The sequence below is a fragment of the Bos javanicus genome, chromosome 2, assembly GCF_032452875.1.
Source record: "Bos javanicus breed banteng chromosome 2, ARS-OSU_banteng_1.0, whole genome shotgun sequence".
Lineage (NCBI taxonomy): Eukaryota > Metazoa > Chordata > Mammalia > Artiodactyla > Bovidae > Bos > Bos javanicus.
In genome coordinates this window covers 59684437-59702151 of record NC_083869.1, presented here as the reverse complement: position 1 = coordinate 59702151, position 17715 = coordinate 59684437, and the positions used below count along the sequence as shown (strand labels likewise).

At 38.8% G+C, this 17715-nt stretch overlaps 1 protein-coding gene and 1 long non-coding RNA gene across 3 annotated transcripts in view; one reads left to right on the top strand and one right to left on the bottom strand.

Moving 5' to 3' along the window:
* Nucleotides 1-17715, top strand: part of THSD7B (thrombospondin type 1 domain containing 7B) — a 929494-nt gene that overhangs the window by 787373 nt on the left and 124406 nt on the right. Inside the window, exons 15-16 of the mRNA XM_061439032.1 lie at nucleotides 4405-4538; nucleotides 10840-10990. Of these exons, the coding sequence (XP_061295016.1) occupies nucleotides 4405-4538; nucleotides 10840-10990 (285 nt within the window). The remainder of the gene's footprint in view (nucleotides 1-4404; nucleotides 4539-10839; nucleotides 10991-17715) is intronic.
* On the bottom strand, nucleotides 352-16955 carry LOC133260553 (uncharacterized). Of its 2 annotated transcripts, none has more exons than XR_009740856.1 (3): nucleotides 16848-16955; nucleotides 15910-15965; nucleotides 352-562 (listed from the first exon to the last, which is right to left on the bottom strand). It is a non-coding gene; the product is annotated as an uncharacterized LOC133260553 (long non-coding RNA). The 2 variants fall into 2 exon arrangements; XR_009740857.1 differs by lacking the exon at nucleotides 352-562 and adding an exon at nucleotides 11004-11111.

Here is a 17715-nt window from a genome sequence, read left to right as displayed (position 1 = left end):
ATTCTTGAAATGTGAAATTATAAAAACAGCATTCCCCAATAAAGAAATAACACATAGGACTCATTAGCAGGAGAATGAAATGCTACTTCTGTTAGAGGTTTTAAATTTTCCAGTGGCATTTCTTAGCACTGGTGGCCCTATTAAGCCCTGTTATTTTCTTCCTAATTTGCACCATTTAGAAATGATTTTCATTTAACTTTCCCATGGCTCATTTTTCTCCTTTGGAACATTTCCATATGATTCTCTGATAAAGTCCAGGCTTTAACACATTTCCATCATGAAACTCTAATAAGGACCAACTAAATAGCAATATGAAATAGCCAGAACATAAAGGACTGACATGAGAAGAAATTGGGCATCTGGATAGTACATTTTTATTCTTGAATGCCTGCTGCCTTTTTGCCTCTTGTGGGTGTTGATCCTCTAGGTAAGAATCCATGCCTGATGAGCAAGGTCTCTAAAGAAACAACTCACAATTCTTTAAAGACAGCCTTTCTTTCCTGTAGCTAAATCATCAGGCAGCACCTTTTGATAACCGTGATGGATATCCTTCACCAAAGCCCTATAATGGAAAGAAAAGGATTTCATTTTTGTTTCCTCTTAATATCCTTTAAGCTTTGTAAAATACTTACATGTTCCATTCACGAACTTGTTTTCTCTAGAAAATTAGGTGAGGATTGTTTAGCAATCAGTGCCCCTTCAAAAATTAGTTTCAATTCAACAAATACTGACTGGACATCACCCCCTCCTCTACAATATAGACATCATAGAAACAGTTTCTGCCTTCCTAAGATTTACAGGTTTTGTTCAGGTACTCATGTTAACACACACTGATATATCCAGGTCTGACTGGTTAAAACCAGAAGCATATTTATGAGTGGAGTTTCAAATTGTGTTTCTCTTGGCATGATCTTGCAGTAGATTTATGGTACAAAGTAGACATTAAGACTAGTGAGAAAAAAGAGCTCCAATAAGTGAGAAAATAGGAGAAACAGAGAGGAGTCAGTATTTGGGTCATCTGATGTGAACAGCTGACTCATTGGAAAAGTCCCTGATGCTGGGAAAGATTGAAGGCAGGAGAAGAGGCATCAGAGGATGAGATGGTTGGATGGCATCACTGATGCAATGGACATGAACTTGGGCAAACTTCAGGAGATGGTTAGGGACAGGGAGGCCTGGCATGCCGCAGTCCATGGGGTTGCAGAGTCCTACACAACTGTGTGACTGAACAACAACAGAGGTGCCATGGGGTCTCAAAGAGTCGGACGAGATTGAACAAATAACTGAGTACCAAAGACATGCCAGGTGGAGTCATGGGAAAGGCCCTGTGGAAGTGGTGGGATTTACTTGAACTTTGAAGGAAGGAAGAGGTGTATCAGCCAGAAATGACTGTAAAAGAAATATTAAAATGGCAGATGCATACAGGGGAAAAATAGGCAAATCCATGTGATGGAGAATCTTCTTCAAGAAGTCCTACTTTTCACAGCATTATTTAAGAAGGTGGGTCAACATCTCCCTGCACAGACCTGCTCCCTCTCTTCTCATAGCTTATCAGCAAAGTTAGTGACTTCACTACACTGTGGTGTTGGAGAAGACTCTTGAGAGTCCCTTGGACTGCACGGAGATCCAACCAGTCCATTCTGAAGGAGATCAGCCCTGGGTGTTCTTTCGAAGGAATGATGCTAAAGCTGAAACTCCAGTACTTTGGCCACCTCATGCGAAGAGTTGACTCATTGGAAAAGACTCTGATGCTGGGAGGGATTGGGGGCAGGAGGAGAAGGGACGACAGAGGATGAGATGACTGGATGGTGTTACCGACTCGATGGACGTTGAGTCTGAGTGAACTCCGGGAGTTGGTGATGGACAGGGAGGCCTGGTGTGCTGCAATTCATGGGGTCACAAAGAGTCAGACATGACTGAGCGACTGAACTGAACTGAACATGTCGATTACTGGAGCATAAAGAATAAAACCAGTAAACTAGTGCAAGACCAGGAGTTCAAATGTGTATATCAAAGATACATGCAACTAAACAGTTTTTCATTTCCCATCTGACCCTGGGGCTTTATATGGGAGGGAGGGTGAAAGTGTAAACTGCACTTGCTACTGAGAGCTTTAGAAAAATAGGTCCCTCTCACCGAGAATATCCCATCCATTTGCTCTCAGATCCATGTATGAGCTGTGGGAAAATTACTTTTTTAATTAAGTTCTTCACCTCTCCCATTTGTGCAAGTGCTTTAGCAGGCTTTCTTCTATCTCACACATGTGTACTCAGTTGCTCTGTCATGTCTGACTTTTTGTGACCCCATGCACTGTAGTCTGCCAAGCTCCTCCATTCTTGGGACTATCCCAGCAAGAATATTGGAGTAGCTTGCCATTTCCTACTCCAAGAGATCCTCCCGATCCGGGAATCGAACTTGCGTCTCCTGTGGCTCCTGCATTGGCAGGCAGATTCTCTACTGCTGCGTCACCTGGGAAACCCCCTTCTATCTCATAGGAAAGCCAAAAAGCTTTCTTTAAATTATCTGATACATATTGAAGAGTTTATAGAACAAACTTGTAAATTTAGTGAAAGCTTAATTTCCATGAAGTTGGGTCTGCTAAAACCTCAGCCATCATCAGCTTAGTTTCCTAGTGTCTCTTGGATTTGGGTCATGTCTTTTCATTTTTATAGATTTTTATCTTACCTATACTGCCCTATGAGTTTCGGGGGAGACAGACTTACCTCCCTTACAAGTTGTCACTTCCTTATTCTAATGCAGGCACTGCTTCTAACCCTTTCATTCTGTTCTTATCAGCATTCACAGCATGAAATGTGATTCTTCTATTACTTAATTCCTTCCTTTCCTCTCACTCATTTCCACTCCTATTTTCCCATCTCCTTTCATTTCACCCTCACATATTTTTCACTTTGCAGTTTTCCTTATCATCATATGCTCGACATGAGAGAGCCAAATCGAACCCCACAGTTAAAAATAGTTTCTGACATTATTTGCGATTCCTAAGATGTAGCCTCACAAATTACCTTTTCTCATCTGATTTCCATCTCACATGCTGACAGTGCTCCAATCTTGGTTTCTGATTATCCCATTACATAGTGCTTTCCCTTACATTTAGAGGAAACTTGCAAGTCATGGTTCTGTTTGGATAGCACTGCCTAGTCATCATTTACAATTTTATGGAACTGGAAAGGCCAGGAGAGGAAAGACATGGGGCTCAAGTTCTTGTTTAAAAGGGAAAGCATTAAATAACTATTTTGGTAATAGTTAGAATCACTACTCATCATCGTGCTGCACTGGAGCCACTTTGTGATTGAGAGTAACATACCACATTACCAAGTCGTGTCTGACTTTCTTGCTGTAGCCCACCAGGCCCCTCTGTCTATGGGATTTCCCAGGCAGGAATTCTGGAGTGAGTTTTTATTCCCTCCTCAAGGGGATCTTCCTGACCCAGGGATTGAACCTGCATCTCCTACATTGCAGGTAGATTCTTTACTGCTGAACACTGGGAAATCATACTAAAACATATTAGTATCATAGGACAGGATAACTGTTTTTCTTACCAAGGGGGAATGCTGTGTTCTCTGTTGAGGAGTAATGCATTTAAAATTCATTCTTAAAAAGGCAAATGCAATTGCCTACACAATGTTATAATATTTCAGGAAAAACTCATCACAAATAAATGCATAGGAATTAACCTAACAATTCATTTACTGCATTCATTGTTTTTACTATATAATCTGCATGTATTCAGTCTGTCATCATGCACAGCATTTATCATGTGTGTGTGTTTGTCTTGTGTATGTGTGTGTCTGTGTTTTAGCTATGTTCTGAAAACATCCTATAAATAGCTAAATTCATGTAAAGCCACAATGCCCAGAAGGCTGGATGATTACCTGTTAGCATTGATCGTTTGGGTATAGAAAAAGAAATGTCTAATACAAATAATACCATTTTTCTTATGCATTCTAAGAACCTCTTATATTCAAGAGTAAATTTTCCTTACATATATTCATTTCAGTTGACCTCGTAAAGTACATTGGAGAGTACAGTATACCATGTAATTGAGAGCCGGACCTCTAATAGATGCTATGTGAGATCTTTGGGGGAATGAAAAGATAATGGAATTCCTATTCTTGGTGGGAGATAATAGTCATTATTATCCTTTTTTCTCTTCTGCAAAGGCACACTATCATATTCTAGTTGATGGTCCCCATATGTTTTTTTAGGTACATTAGTAATTTCAAAGAAGCCAAATATATCTTGCTTTGAGGGAATGCAGTTTAGCTCTTGGGGCCAGACTATAGCTCCTGGATTATGTTCAGCAGACTTTACTAAAAGATAGGCTGTTTTTCCATGACTTGGATAGTTCCACATAATTTTCTTCTCCTTTCCTGTTCTTGACAGGTGCATGAGGCAGTCCCATGTTACAGTGAGTGCAATCAGTATTCCTGGGTTGTAGAGCACTGGTCTCCATGCAAAATCCACAATGAGCTGAGGTCCCCGCGCTGTGGAGGAGGAACGCAATCTAGGAAAATCAGGTGTGTGGCCATGGAGACATTTGGGAAATGTGACAGTGGAACTTACATATTTTTATGAAAACAACAGTGTTGCTGATCCAAGTACACTCTGCTTCTCAAACCCTATCTTCTGGCTTTTGCTCATCATAAAAAAAAATTCATGTATTTATTTAGCTGCACCAAGTCTTTGCTGTAGCATGAGGGATCTATTTCCCTAACCAAGGATGGAATCCAGGACCCCTGCATTGGGAGCATGGAGTCCTAGCCACTGGACCATCAGGGAAGTCCCTGCTCATCTTTAAGTATTCCTGAACACATAGGACCCTTGAGTTGCCATGTATATTGTGGGATTCTATCTGCATGGCAGCCACAGTCCTGAACATTTCCTGCAAATGACTTCAGTGGAAAAACCAACTGCATGGAAAACCATCACATCCCTCCAATGATGTATGGCCATCACTGCTGACAAATTAGATGATTTAGACTCTGATGCCAGGTCACTCTTTTGCTCTATGGTTAGTATAACTGATGGACATTATCTTAATTTTGGATGTCAATACCTTGAAAAAGTCAATGTAAACCCCCAAAATTAGATTTCAGAATGCAATATGAGAATAACCTGTGACCAACCTAGATAGCATATTAAAAAGCAGAGACATTACTTTTCCAACAAAGGTCCATCTATCTAGTCAAAGCTATGGTTTTTCCAGTAGTCATGTATGGATGTGAGAGTTGGACTATAAAGAAAGCTGAGCACAGAAGAATTGATGCTTTTGAACTGTGGGTTGGAGAAGACTCTTGAGAATCCCTTGGACAGCAAGGAGATCAAACCAGTCAATCCTAAAGGAAATCGGCCCTGAATATTCATTGGAAGGACTGATGCTGAAGCTGAAACTCCAAATCTTGACCTGAAGTGAAGTGCCAACTCATTGGAAAAGTCTCTGATGCTGGGAAAGACTGAAGGCAGGAGGAGAAGGGGTTGACAGAGGATGAGATGGTTGGATGGCATCAGCGACTCGATGGACATGAGTTTCAGCAAGCTCCAGGAGTTGGTGATGAACAGGGAAACCTGGCATGTTGCAGTCCATGAGGTTGCAAAGAGTCAGACATGACTGAGTGACTGAACTGACTGAACCAGTGGTCCAGTGGTTAGGATTCAGCACTTTCACTGCCAAGGGCACAGTCTTAATCCTTGATCAGGGGACTAAGACCCCACAAGCTGGTTTGTGCAGCCAAAAAAAAAAAAAAAAGGTCTATTTAGAAATGATTTGGGAAAAAAGAGGATAATTTTATTATCAACTGAGGAAAATAGCAATGAATGTTAAAGAAAATCATAAGCCAAAGTATTAATCGTAAATAATGATTTAGTATGTAAGCTCAAGAAGAAATCAACAATAGTGTAGTCATCTTTTCAGTTGCATGAGTGTAGTATGTCATTCTGCTATATTTAGGAAGCTTCATTTCAAATTGACACACTATGGCTGAATCGGGTATCTCCCTAACGAGTTATCTTTGAGATTGAAGTCAGTTGCCAGGGAACACCCAACTTCTATACGTTGGTGTAATTCAACACCAGTGAACTTAGTTTATGCAGTGATTCAGGATATATCCACCATTTATGAGATTTGGCCCCATTGTCACAAAGTCACTGGTAGACATGTTGAAACAGCCACTGGCAAAATTGCAGAGGTGCTCCTCATCACCAACCCGGGCAAAACGCTCGTAAACATATTGTCTTTCTTTCCATTTTCACTGCCTTTTCCCCTGGGGAAAGCTCAGGCTGTCACAGACTTGGGCTTCTACCTCTTTTTCTTCAAAGTCTGTCTCTTGTGTCCTATTTTCTCATGGCTTTGAGAAATGACTGACTAGCCTAGCTTATCAGGTAATACGTGTAAATGAGCTGTGGCATCACTCACTCTCATCCCAGCCTGGCCTCTTAGCAGTATTAAAGCAAAGTCCCACGAGAGAGAGGAAAGCTTTAAGAGAATAAATTGCTACCGGCAGAATTGTGGCAGGTTGATTGAGGAAAAACACACTTGAACAAGAGGGCCTTTAAGCCATACCTCTCAGCTCAAATGGATGAAGCCTGGTATAATAAAAACAGTACAGCTACCAAATATCATGTGTTGTGGGTTGAACTGTGTCCCTCCCCCCGCTAAAAAAAAATCTATGTATTAAGTACTAACCTGCAATACCTGAGAATGTGGCTGTATTTGGAACCCTAACCCTCAACCCAAAAATGGCAAAAGGAGGGATTTTCAAAAAAGAAAATGTAATCAGTGGTTTTAATGATTCTGAGAAGTTTACTAAAACAATAATTGACTATTGAGTTTGGGGCTTCCCTGGTGGCTTCGACGGTAAAGTGTCTGCCCGCAATGTGGGAGACCTGGGTTCAGTCCCAGGGTTGGAAAGATCCCCTGGAGAAGGAAATGGCAATCTACTCCAGTACTCTTGCCTGGAAAATCCCATGGACGGAGGAGCCTGGTAGGTTCATGGGTCGCAGAGAGTCAGACAGTACTGAGCGACTTAACTTTCACTTTCACTTTCATTGAGTTTGGCAAAGGGGAATCTATTGATGATATCAGTTTTGTCTGGAATGATGATAAAAGTGTGATTAAAGTAAGTCCAAGAGGTAATAAGGGAGGAGGAGGATGTGGGGATAGTGGATATAGCCATGCTTTAAAGCAGTTTTGTAATGGCTTTGAGTAGAAATGAAAATGATGACCAAAGGGAGAGATATGGCAAGGACATTGATGCAGGATATGCAACAGCATTTTCATTTGAAAACAGCTTCAGTTTCAGTCTATGTAAGTCTTTACTTTTGTGTTTGTCAGAATCACTGGAAGACTCTCTTCTTAAATCACATGTGAAATAAATAATCCTAGAAACCTATATTTTGGAAACAAAGTGAAAGAAGGCTAATGTGGTAAACAGAATGATAGTTCCCCAAAATATTCACATTCTAACCCTTGAAATTTGTGAATATGTTACGTTAAATAGGAAAAGGGTCTTTGCAGATGTGATTAGGGAGGATTGTCCTGGATCCTCTGGATGGGAACAATTTATTCACAAGTATCCTTAAAAATGGATGAGGGGATGGGAAAGGAAAAAAGTAAGACACAGAGAGGTACAAGGCTTTGAGGAGAGAGAAAGGGGCCATGGCCCCAAGGAATGTGAGTGGCTTCTAGACTATGAAAGAGGTTAGGAGACGATTCTGCCCTAGAGCCTCCAGGAAGGAATGTAGCTTTGCCAGACTGCTGATGTTAGTCTAGTGAGTTCCATGTTGGATTCCTATACTACAAAATTGTAAAATAATAAATGTGCATTGTTTAAGTCATGAAGGTAGTGATCATTTTGTTCACTATGTTAACTTTCCTTAAACCTTGTTATCAGTGTGATGTTCCCATCCTTAGTTGGGCCATGTGTTCTCCAACTCAAAGACCTGTTTTGTGACCCTATACAGATACTAAACCTTCAGTTGCCAGCAGGGGCAGGGTTGGGGTCATCACCTAGCTCTGTGTATTGGGAAAGGGCATCTCAGAACTTAGGTACTTCTTAAACATAAACACAATAAATCCTCCAGTTTTTCTGCCTCACCTTTCACATTTCCAAAGGTACTTGGTGCCACAGATTCCTGAATTTTTCAAGTATTCTGATGTGTGAATGGAATTACTTTCTTTGTTTTCTTTTGAAGGCTTAGTGATCAGTTTTCTCTGTGTGCTAAGACACCACTAGCCCATCTATTTCCCTTCGTTGCCTTTGTCCTTTCCCGTGTTTTTTGTCCTTGCAAGATAATGCATTTCCTTCTCCCCTGTTTTTTTTTTTTTTTTTGTATTAAATTCCTTTGCTATTGTTTTTGTGGCATATTGGGAGCAGACAAAGACTAATGCATATGTCCAACTGGACACCATTGACCAGAAGTATTACCTCTTCTTTTTTAAGCGAAATCATAAAGGAATATCAGCTGAAGAGTGTACAGGCAAGAAGGAAAGCAATTTTCAGCTTTTAAGTTTGCCCAGGGAAAGGCATTAAAGCCATTTAGTGGTTCCTCCTTCCAGTATTGACTATTACCACAGGAGAAATTAAAGTCTATAGATGACTCTGTACCTTGCCTCCCTACATTAGAAGACATGACTTACATCTCCTCTCTGTTTACCATTTTCTGTTAACCTGCTTTATACAGTATCTATTTTTTTTTTATTACTTAGCACCTCATAAAGTTTATTTTGTACCAGGTCATAGACTTCGGTGCAGTTTTCCTTAATAAAAAAAAAAAATTATATAAAAGAAACTCCTAATGCATAGGGTAATTCATTCCAGTATAGCATGATTTGTAAAAGCTAAAAGCTTTTCCAGCTGAAGCTTTCCAGCACAGCCCTCCTAAGTTGCTTATTCCTTGGCTGTGGCTTTGTATCTGAAAGTAGCAGATCAGCAAATGGCACCATTTGTCTTAACATCATTGTCATTTTCACCTTTACTTTGATCATTATCATTGGAAGAAGGAATCTTGTCCTTTTTTTTTTTTTTTTCCTTTCAGTTCTGTACCTTAGCACCCAAGTAAAGGCATGGTTCAAAGTAAGCCCCTCAAAATATTTAATAAATAAATCATTATTAACAAATTACTTTGTATTCCAACACCAAACAAAAGAGGCTTATATACAGCAAGTCTTTATCAAATATTTTTGAGAAAATAATTTAAATATTAACTTTGAGTTGGGATATAATATAAATGGAGAGAAATGGCCACAGCATAGGGTACAGCTCCATGAATTTACACAATATAAACTCATCTGTGTAACCAACCCAGAGGCCAAGACACAAAGTTTTACCAGGACTATGTAAGCCCCTATCGGTCAATAACCATTCCCACAGGGGTAACTGCTATTCTGTCTTCTGACACCATAGATGAGTATTGCCTGTTAAGTGTCTGTGAAGGGAACTGTATAGTCTGTACTCTTTTCTGTACTTTTTGTGTCCAGCTTCTTTTTTTCAACATTGAGGTTGTGAGCTCCATTCATGCTCTTTTGTGCAACAATAGTAATGAATTCTTATTACTTAATTATCGCAATATATTTGTCCATTTTACTGTGGCTGAATAGCTATTGTAGATATACTACTATTAATTCTCCTTTGGCTAATTACAAATAGTGGTGCCATAAACATTTCCAAGCAGGTTTTTTTTTTTTTTTTTTTTACAGGGAGATCCACATTTCTCTTCTGTATATAAATAGAAGTGGAACTGTTGGGTTACATTGTGTTTATATGTTTAGTTTTAATAGACATACCACCAATTAGTTTGCCAAAGAGTTTATGCTCCAACCAGCAGAGTGAGAAGAGTTACAGTTGCTCCATATTCTTGCCAACCCTCACTATTTTCCATGTTTTTGATGTAAGCCATTCTGGCAGGTATATAGCAGTATAACTCTTTGGTTTTAATTTGATTAAATCAGCAGCATGATTATTTATCCCATCCTCATCAGCATTTATCTCAGAGCAACGATAATACGTGCATCAGTAGCACATGCTCAACTGCTGCAGGAAAATGCTTGCGTGTTGCCCTTTGGTTTATAATGTGAAAATTCCTTACTGAAATGCAGAAAATACCTAAAAGAAAAATATGTTCAAATGTTTTTTCAGTACTTTGCCATGACCTTAAATATATTGAACAAAAACTAGGGAACTTTAGATGCTCTGAGCTAGAAGTCCAGGAAAAGTCTGAGAGAGTCATAGGAACAATCCAAGGTCTAGTTATTACCAAGTGATGGATTTATTCAGAGGAAAACGTTCAAGATTCGTTACAATGAAAAGACCTAAGTAATATATTGTAGATAGTTCTCTTTAGATGGAGAGTTCTTCAAAGATGAGTATTGTCTCTAGTCTTTTCCTGCTCTGCTGAATAAATGGCTCTGCCCTGAGTTACCACTCAATAAAGCCTGGTTGGGCTTCCCTCGTGGCTCAGCTGGTAAAGAATCCACCTGCAATGCGGGAGACCTGGGTTCTATCCCTGGGTTGGGAAGATCCCCTGGAGAAGGGAAAAGCTACCCACTCCAGTATTCTGGCCTGGAGAATTCCATGGACTGTGTAGTCCACAGGATTGCCAAGAGTTGGACACGACTGAGTGACTTTCACTCACTCACTCAAAGCCTGACTGACTGAAAGGTTTTTTTGTTTGTTTGTTTGTTTTTTGCTCTGGTTTCTCTATCAGTCTTATTTTATGTTTAATTATCTTTGAGGGGTAAGTAATTAGGATATATCATAACTATTGTAAATTTACTCCTCACTGTTTTAAGTGTTCAAGCTATCTTATGATCTTGCATTATAGATGCATGAATGCTGCTGATGGTGAAGGGGGAGCTGTGGATAACAGCCTGTGCAACCAGGATGAGATTCCCCCAGAAACCCAGTCCTGCTCTCTTCTGTGTCCCAACGAATGTGTCATGTCTGAGTGGGGACATTGGAGCAAATGCCCACAGGTAATCTCTCTCCCCTTGTCACTGTTCTAATCCTCCAGGACTGCCATCACTTTCATTCTCTGCATTTGCACAGTGCAGCTCTCCAAAGCATCCTTCTTGTAATATGGGAAAATAATTTTGCCTGAGAAAGAAAGAAAAAAAAAAAAGAATTCAGCAAGTAAGACAGAACAATTTAAAATGCCAGTGCTTCTTTAAGGCCTTTATCCTGGGAGTACGAACAAGGGAAAGGAACCTAAAATGGTCACACTAGGATTCAAATGTATGCCCACTGCTAAAGGGGCTTCTTTGGTACCAAAATCATCCTCATTATAATATGTTGGTTCTGCTCCATTCTTCCGTAGCAGAATCAATATGTCTTAGTACCTCACTGTGTTATTTAGCTTCTGTTAGTGATAAGTGATGATCTGTTTTGCCTCGTGCTATTTTCCCAAAGATAATATGTTCTTTCGCCATGTTCTTCTTCCAAACCTGACAGAAAGTCCTTTTTTGAAAGTCTAAAGCATTTGCCTTTTCCCTCTTTTTTTTCCAAAAAAAAAAAAATTGGAAGTGTAACAGGAGTATGGCAAAATAAATATTCTTTAAGTAGCACAGTTCAATTTAATATTCTCAGAAGATAAAGTTGGATATTTTAGACTTATGTTTCTGCTTAAAAAGCTAAAAGAGAAAATGAAGATAAGGAGCATATTATATGGCTCCAAATATTGGGAAGGAAAGAATTAGGACACTTTGATTTCAGTGGTGATACTGATTTGTGAAAAGATTGTAGAAAATCTTTGTATGAAAATGGAAAATGCATTTTTAATTTTATTGAAGTATAGTTGATTTAGAATGCTTCATTGATTTCTTCTGTACAGCGGAGTGACTCAGTTATGCATACATGTGTCTTTTCTATATTCTTTTCCATTATGGTTTACCACAGGATATTGAATATAGCTTCCTGTGCTATGCAGTAGGACCTTGTTGTTTATGCATCCTATATATAACAGTTTGCCTTTCCTAATCTCAAACTCGCCTTCTTTCCCTCCCCTCCCCACCGTGACAACCACAGGTCTCTTCTCTATATCTGAGTCTGTTTATCTTTCATAGATATGTTGATTAGTATTGTATTTTAGATCCCACATATAAGGGATATCATATGATATCTGTCTTTCTGACTTACTTCATTTGGTATGATAATCTCTAGGTCCATCTTTGTTGATGCAAGTGGCATTCTTTCACTCTTTTTGATGGCTGAGTAATATTCCATTGTATATATGTACCACATTTTCTTTGTCCATTCATCTGTCTGTGTACATTTATGTTCTTTCCATGCCTTGGCTACTGTAAATAGTGTTGCTGTGAACATAGGGATGCATGCATCTTTTTGAATTATAGTTTTTTTCCTGGATCTATGCTCAGAAGTAAGACTGCTAGATCATATGGCAACTGTAGGTTTGGTTTTTTTGAGAAACCTCCATCCTTGTTTCCATAGTGGCTGCACCAACTTACATTCCCACAGTGTAAGATGGTTGTGTTTTCTCCACACCCTCTCCAGCGCTCGTTACTTGTAGAGTTTTTAGTAATGGCCGTTCTGACTGGTGTGAAGGTGGTACCTCATTGCAGTTTGATTCACATTTCTGTAATAATTATTGACATTGAGCATCTTTTCATATGCTTATTAGTCACCTGTATGTCTTCTTTGGAGAAATATCTATTCTGCCATTTTTTGATTGGGTTGTTTGTTTCTTTGTTTTTGAATTATATGAGCTGCTTGTATATTTTGGAAATTAAGCCCTTGTCAGTCACATAATTTGCAAATATTTTCTACCATTTCATGGGTTGTCTTTTCATTTTGTTTATGGTATCCTTCGCTACTCAAAAACTTTTAGGTTTCATTAGGTCCCAATTTTTGGTTTTGTTTCTATTGCCTTGGGAAACTGAACTAAAAAACTTTGGTGCAATTTATGTCAAATAATGTTTTGCCTGGAAAATACTTTAAAATCAGTTAATATCCTATATTTTCAGTTTTTGACTATTGATTCCTTATTAATTATTGCTTAGTTGTATCCAACTCTTTGCAACCCATGGACTTTAGCTTGCCAGACTCCTCTGCTCATTGGGATTTTCCAGGTGAGAATACTGGAGTGGCTTGCCAGTTCCTCCTCCAGGAGATCTTCCTAACCCAGGGATTGAACCCATATCTCCTGTGTTTTCCTTTATTGCTGGTGATTTCTTTACCTGCTGAGTCATAGGAAATCCCTTTGTTCTTTGGGGATAGGTTCATACAATGTTAAGTTAAAGAGGCACCAATAAAGGGTAACTTGTAGGAATGGAATGTCCTACTAAGTCATATATTTTGTGTGTAACTTGAATATAATAAAAATTAACATTCCATGAACACTTATTTTGTGCAAGGCACGAGTAAGAATGCTTCCTAAATTTTAGCCTTTGCGATAATCCTACTTAAGTGCATACTGTTATCAGTCCCATTGTATAGCTGAAGGAACTGATTCTCAGCAAGGCTCTTAAAGTAGCTTGCATAAGGTTTCACATTTCAGAAGTTATGGAGCAGTTCATGAGTCATCTGATGGAGCCAGTGCCTTTGATCTCACATTCTCAGCTCACTTATCTTAGAAGAATTAAGGTGGATTTAGACTCAACACTTGTTTCTTTAAGATGCAACAGTTGTTTTAAGAACAAAGCTAGTTACTTGAGCTATCTGTATGATTATTCCATGACTGAGGACATAAATTCACATTTTAGAAAGTGTGGCCGCATATATTCTTTATTAATCAACTTGCAGAAGAATTACCAACCTGAAAAAGTTTAATTGTAGAGGTTAATATCTTCCTCTGAAGTTTGCAATAAGGAGTTCATGATCTGAGCCACAGTCAGTTCCTGGTCTTGTTTTGCTGACTGTATAGAGCTTCTCTATCTACATCTGCAAAGAATATAACCAATCTGATTTCAGTATTGACCATCCGGTGATGTCCCTGTGTAGAGTTGTTTCTTGTGTCCTTGGAAGAGGATGTTTGCTATGACCGGTGCATTCTCTTGGCAAATCTCCATTGACCTTTGTCCTATTTCATCTTGTACTCCAAAGTCAAACTTGTCTGTTACTCCAGGTATCTCTTGACTTCCTACTTTTGCATTCCAATCCCCTATGATGAAAAGGACATCATTTTTTTGGTGTTATTTCCAGAAGGTCTTGTAGGTCTTCATAGAATCGTTCAACTTCAGCTTCATGCCCAAAATTCTCCAAGCTAGGCTTCAACAGTACCTGAACTGAGAACTTTCAGATGTTCAATCTGGATTTAGAAAAGGCAGAGGAACTAGAGATCAAATTTCCAATGTCTGTTGGACTATAGAAAAAAACAAGAGAATTCCAGAAAAACACCTAGTTCTGTTTCATTGACTACACTCAAGTCTTTGACTGTGTGGGTCACAACAAACTGGAAAATTCTTAGAGATGGGAATACCTGACCACCTGATCTGCCTCCTGAGAAACCTGTATGCAGATCAATAAGCAAGAGTTAGAACTGGACATGGAATAACAGACTGGTTCAAAATTGGAAAAGGAGTATGTAAAGGCTGTATATTGTCACCTTCCCTTATTTAACTTATCTGCAAAGTACATTATGCAAAATGCTGGGCTGGGTAAAGCACAAGTCAGAATCAGGATTGCTGATAGAATTATCAGTAACCTCAGATATGCAGATGACACCACCCTTATGGCAGAAAGTGAAGAGGAACTAAAGAGCCTTTTGAAGAATGTAAAAGAGAGATAAAAGCTGATTTAAAACTCAACATTCAAAAAACTAAGATCATGATATCCAGTCTCATCACTAAATGGCAAATAGATGGGGAAACAGTGGAAATGGTGACAGACTTTATTTTCTTGTGCTCCAAAATCACTGCAGATGGTGACTGCAGCCATGAAATTAAAAGACATTTGCTCCTTGAAAGAAAAGTATGACAAACCTAGACAGCATATTAAAAAGCAGAGACATTACTTCAGTGACAAAGGTCTGTCTACTCAAAGCAATGTTTTTTCCAGTAGTCATGTATGGATGTGACAGTTGGACCCATAAAGAAGGCTGACTGCCAAAGAACTGATCCTTCTGAACTGTGGTGCAGTAGGAGGCTCTTAAGAGTCCCTTAGACTGAAAGGAGATCAATCATGTCAATCCTAAAGGAAATAACTTTGAATATTCTTTGGAAGGATTGATGCTGAAGCTGAAACTCCAATACTTTGGTCACCTAATGTGAAGAGCCAATTCATTAGAAAAGACCTTGATGCTGGGAAATATTGAAGGCAGGAGGAGAAGGGGACAACAGAGGACAAGATGGTTGGACAGCATCACTGACTCAATGGACATGAGTTTGAGCAAGCTCCTAGAGATGGTGAAGGACAGGGAAGCCTGGCAGGCTGCAATCCATGGGATGACTGAACAACAACAATAACTATCTCCCTCTCTTTTTTTTTTTTTCTTCTAGTTTGCTCACAGAAAACTCCATTAAGCTATGATAACTTGGCCATGAAAACATTGCCCCTTTAAGTCAGTGTTATCTTGCCACTGACTGAGCTGGAATGCTTGTCTCAGGAGCATGTTATGATGGCCTGGCATTCTGCGTTTCCTTCTTCAAGTTTCCTGGAGGCAATTTTCTTTAAGGTTTGCTTCTCTAAACATAAGCACTCTATTTTTGGAGTGTTTAGAAACTGGAGCTGGAGAAGAGAGTTTAACTTCCCTTCATGTGTCTAGAAGATGACACAGACATTTACTCGCCTGTCAGCATGAAGTGAGGGAGTTGTTTCTTCAAGTGTTTATATTCCTTCTAAGTTACGTATTAATAATAATATCTCTGACAACAACAATACTGTCATTGAGCCCACCGTATGTAACTGACCCTGCACTTTTCTATGATGTCAGAACACTTACCCACGGTCACTCAGGTCTCTCCAACCACAATGGCCTCATTCTTTCTCAGATGCACACTGCTCTCCAGTGTAAATAAAGACATTAAAATGGAAAAGAAAGGTGATCAGGGATCGTGCCTGATTATTGTCCCTATCTTCAAATATGTTGCATCATTTTAATAAATTGCATCATCTTAGCATAATGTGCCAACATCATGGGTACTTTAAGTGGTGCTCAATGGTGATCATCATCATGATTATACAAAGTTAGTGAGCTGAATCTGTGTGCCTGAAGTTTAACGAGCACTTCAATGAACATTTTCTGAGCAAAACGGAAACAATTATTGTAAATTGTTCTGTGTACTGTGTGCTGATTCTAAATATTGGCCATTATTTGCCAAGTTCTCCTTTGACAGTCTGCAGTGTGACATATGTTAATGAAACCAATTCACTGTGTTATTTTTTTTCTTATTCTTTTTTTTCCCCTAGGTCAGTTCTTTAAAGACAAATACATAAACATACAAACAGAAAATAATTTTTAAGCCAGAATATTTTTGAGACAAATACACATTTATCTTATATATCCACAAAATCTGAAATTTATATTTTGATTTAGTTATAAGAAAGTTATTTAATGTGAAATAAGCTTAATATTTTAAAACATAGTTAAGTAAATCAATTTGGCAGTTAATTAAAGAAACTTAGGAAAACCAGTTAACTAATTAAAACTGTTTCTTGAATCCCTGTATTTGTCTTATATTCTGAGGCCAAACGCATATATCCAGACTATCAGTGCATTGAGGAGTTTCCAATTCTCAGTATCTTTTGTTAATACAGTATCTTTTGTTTAGGTGTAGCAAAGGATTCAGTAACTACTAGCAGTCTGTTTATTAGTTCACACAGTGTTCTCTAATAAGATGGTAGGCACTATATAAAATAAGTTAAAATATACTTTCTAACCTCGGGGTCAATGATTTTTACCCAGCTCCTCTGTCCAGTCCTGAAATTGAGTCAGTCTGTCTGGGGTGTTTCCCATGAGTTTCCATGTCTAATAACTTTCCAGGTAATACTCGTTCTGCCATTCTAGGGACATGCTTTAAGTCACAAGGCTCTTAGTCATTGTTATGTCATTGTTATGTCATTATGACATTGTTATGTCATTGCTCTTAGTCATCTTCAAATCCTGTTCTTTGTCAATCTCATTTTAATTACATTTTTTTTATAATCCTACTTATTTATTTTGAGGGGAAATGGCCTTAAAAAATTTACTTCTATGTTTATTGAAATATAAAGGACATACAGCACTGAGTAGTTTAAGATATACAGCTTCATGCTTTGACTTTTAATTAATTGCAAATTAATATGTAATTTGACATAATGATGCACATTATGAATTGATTATCACAAAAAAATTAGTGAACTTCCATCACCTCATATAGATTCAAGATTAAATAAATAGAAAAAAGTTTCATCTTCTGATGAGAACTCTTAGGATTTACTCTCTTCAGATCAGATCAGTCGCTCAGTCGTGTCCGACTCTTTGTGACCCCATGAATCGCAGCACGCCAGGCCTCCCTGTCCATCACCAACTCCCAGAGTTCACCCAGACTCACATCCATCGAGTCAGTGATGCCATCCAGCCATCTCATCCTCTGTCATCCCCTTCTCCTCCTGCCCCCAATCCCTCCCAGCATCAGGGTCTTTTCCAATGAATTACTCTCTTAGCAACATTCATATATAACACACAGCAGTGTTAATTACACGTATCATGTTGTACATCGTGCCCCTAGTACTTATTTCTCTTTTAACTGGAAGTTTGTACCTTTTG